Below are 2,653 nucleotides of genomic sequence, written 5' to 3' on the forward strand. Positions count from 1 at the left end.
CTCTCCCGGAGCTGCGGATTCAGTGCTGTCCTTTGAAATAATTCTTCTCGGGGGAGGGGCAGGCATTCACTTAGTATTTGGGATTGGGGCCAGCCCCCCAGACCTCTCCACTGGGTGCTCTTTTAACTCCGATCATGCTTGTAACTGCTCTGTTACTGAATCATACTTGAAAATGCTTTCTGCAACATTATGATTATCCGCATTTATAGATTTCTGATTCTTGTTTATTGGCTACTTTTTGACTTTTGAATGGGTGTTCTTTGTAAATAGACGTGGAGCATAGGTGTAAACTATTCATTTAAACCCTCAGTGCCACGTAAGAACCTCCTGCTGATAGAATAAGGTATTAGTGGGTAGATTGATGATCAGAATGGAAGTTTTCTTTTTCTTCCCGCTTTGGGTGGGAGACAAAGCTATTTAGTAAATGTAACCTGGAATTTAAGAAACTAGGTTCTGTCACACTAGAGGCTGTCCAAATTTCCAGGAACATCAGTCTGTTTTGTTTTTTAAATCATTTTATTGGGGGCTCTTAACAGCTCTTATCACAATGCATACATCCATCCATTGTGTCAAGCACATTTGTATATATGTTGCCATTTTCAAAACATTTTCTTTCTGCTTGATCCCTTGGTATCAGCTCCTCATTTTCTTCCCTCCCCCCCACCCTTCCCTCATGAACCCTTGATAATTTATAAATTATTATTTTCTTCATCAGTCTATTTTGGAAGACACTTACTTAAAAAATTCCAGAGCCCTCATGCAAGTGAGAATTTTAGGTATGAGAAAATACAAGCAAGTTGATAAGACTCAATCCATTTTAGATTTTGTAAGTACAAGGTAGCTTTTAAAAAAATGACCTCGTTAAAAAAAAAAAGACCTCGTGATTTGCAAGCTAGTGTATCTTGTGGAACAGTTGCTTTGACTTGCTAACTGGCATTTGCTCAGATTGTGTGGCAATTCAAATCTGATTTAAACTTTTAGGAAATCTCTGTAAATACAATGAGGCGGAGTCATTGTTACCCATCAAATTTTAATGTGATTAGGACCCATGATGAAAAAAATGCCTGTTTGTCGTAAGATAGGTAGGTGACTTACCAGTTGAAATTCAATCTAAATTTTTATTTCCAGGTATTTCTACCCATTTTCAGTTCCACCTTTACTTTATCAAGTGGAACTTTCTGTGGGAGGACAGCAATTTAATGGAAAAGGAAGAACGAGGCAGGCTGCAAAACACGATGCTGCTGCTAAAGCATTGAGGATCCTGCAGAATGAGCCCCTTCCTGAGAGGCTGGAGGTAAGGAGGCAACCTGAGCTCAGGTTAGAGCTGGAGGCCGGCTGATAGGAGACCCTTCTTCTCAAGATTCGTTTGTTTTTCAGAAGGTGTAGTTAAAACGTAGCTTACCAGTGCTGTTGTAACAGAATTACGACGAATGGGTGGCTTTGCCAAACTTGCCTGCTCACAGTTTAGGATGGTAGAAGTTTGAATTCAGGGAGATGGCTTCAGGAGAAGGCATTTTTACCTCCGTTGACTTTGGGGCAAGGCTCTTGTCTCTTCTCAATTTCTGGAAAATGTCTTGGTTTCTTGGGTGCCTTCATGTGGTGTAGCATCTGTCTTCCCGATTTCTGCTTCTCTGTTCTTACTGCTCTTTTTCACAGTGAAATCTGTCCGTTGCAGCTAGACAGATAGCTTTGCTTATGTGGGGCTTTCCACCTTTTGCAGGGTGTATTCTTACCACTGTTTTATTGCTCAGTTTAACAAGATATTTGAGCTTGTCTTCTCCAATACCTTTAAACCTTGAGAACTAGTTCAGGGACATAAAGCAAAGCTTGTGCATGACTGTTCATTGCAGCATTACTCACAACAGCCCACAGGCAGAAGCGGCTTTCTAGATGCATCTCAGGAGACAAGGTGGCAGTCTTCTTCTGAGAGACTCCGGTCTGTTTATTAATGGTGGTCCTTCTGTCTTACTCAGTGTTTGTATTTTTATCTTTATATTACTAATGTTTCATCCTTACCACTTCATTTTGTTTCGTTTGTTGTTTCTGTTGGGTTTACCAGTTTACAAAGTACAGAAGGACGAAATGCATAGAGATAATAACTGATGCAAGTGTTTGTAGGGGGTGTAAGGGTGGGTGGTGGGGGGAGGGGGAGGAGATTTCAGGAGTAAGCAATGAAGGTTGGGAGGGGGAGTGAGCACTAGATTGTAGGGTGATTACACTCATTTTAAAGGTGATTTAATGGTGGTGGGGTGGACAGGAGGAAAAATGTTATGAAATTGATTGTGGTAATGATAGTACAATTCTTCTTGTTGTGATTGCACTATTGAATTTTGTGATACATGAATTAAATGCCAATAAAAGTGTCAGAAAAAAAAAGATTACAGTCTGGGAAAATCTATAGGGCAGTTTTTATCGTATAGGATCCCTCTGAGTTATAATTGACTTGTTGGCAATAGGGTTTTTTGCTGATGTTTTCACACCTGTAGTTATAATCTCGTTTTAAGGATTATTTTCATAACAATGCAGGGTATTTTTTTTTTTCTTTTAAAAAAATCATTTTATTTGGGGCTCATACAACTGTTATCCCAATCCATACACACATCAATTGTGTAAAGTGCATTTGTACATCGTTTCTCAAAACATTTTCTCTCCA

General features: G+C 39.5%; 1 protein-coding gene across 1 annotated transcript in view; it reads left to right on the forward strand.

Moving 5' to 3' along the window:
• Positions 1-2,653, forward strand: part of STAU1 (staufen double-stranded RNA binding protein 1) — a 40,400-nt gene that overhangs the window by 17,183 nt on the left and 20,564 nt on the right. The window contains exon 6 of the mRNA XM_045295416.1: positions 1,129-1,294. Coding sequence (XP_045151351.1) covers positions 1,129-1,294 — 166 coding nt within the window. The remainder of the gene's footprint in view (positions 1-1,128; positions 1,295-2,653) is intronic.

Source organism: Echinops telfairi, unplaced genomic scaffold (genome assembly GCF_000313985.2).
Source record: "Echinops telfairi isolate 266 unplaced genomic scaffold, ASM31398v2 ScPeMD7_5592;HRSCAF=6446, whole genome shotgun sequence".
NCBI classification, from domain to species: Eukaryota; Metazoa; Chordata; class Mammalia; order Afrosoricida; family Tenrecidae; genus Echinops; species Echinops telfairi.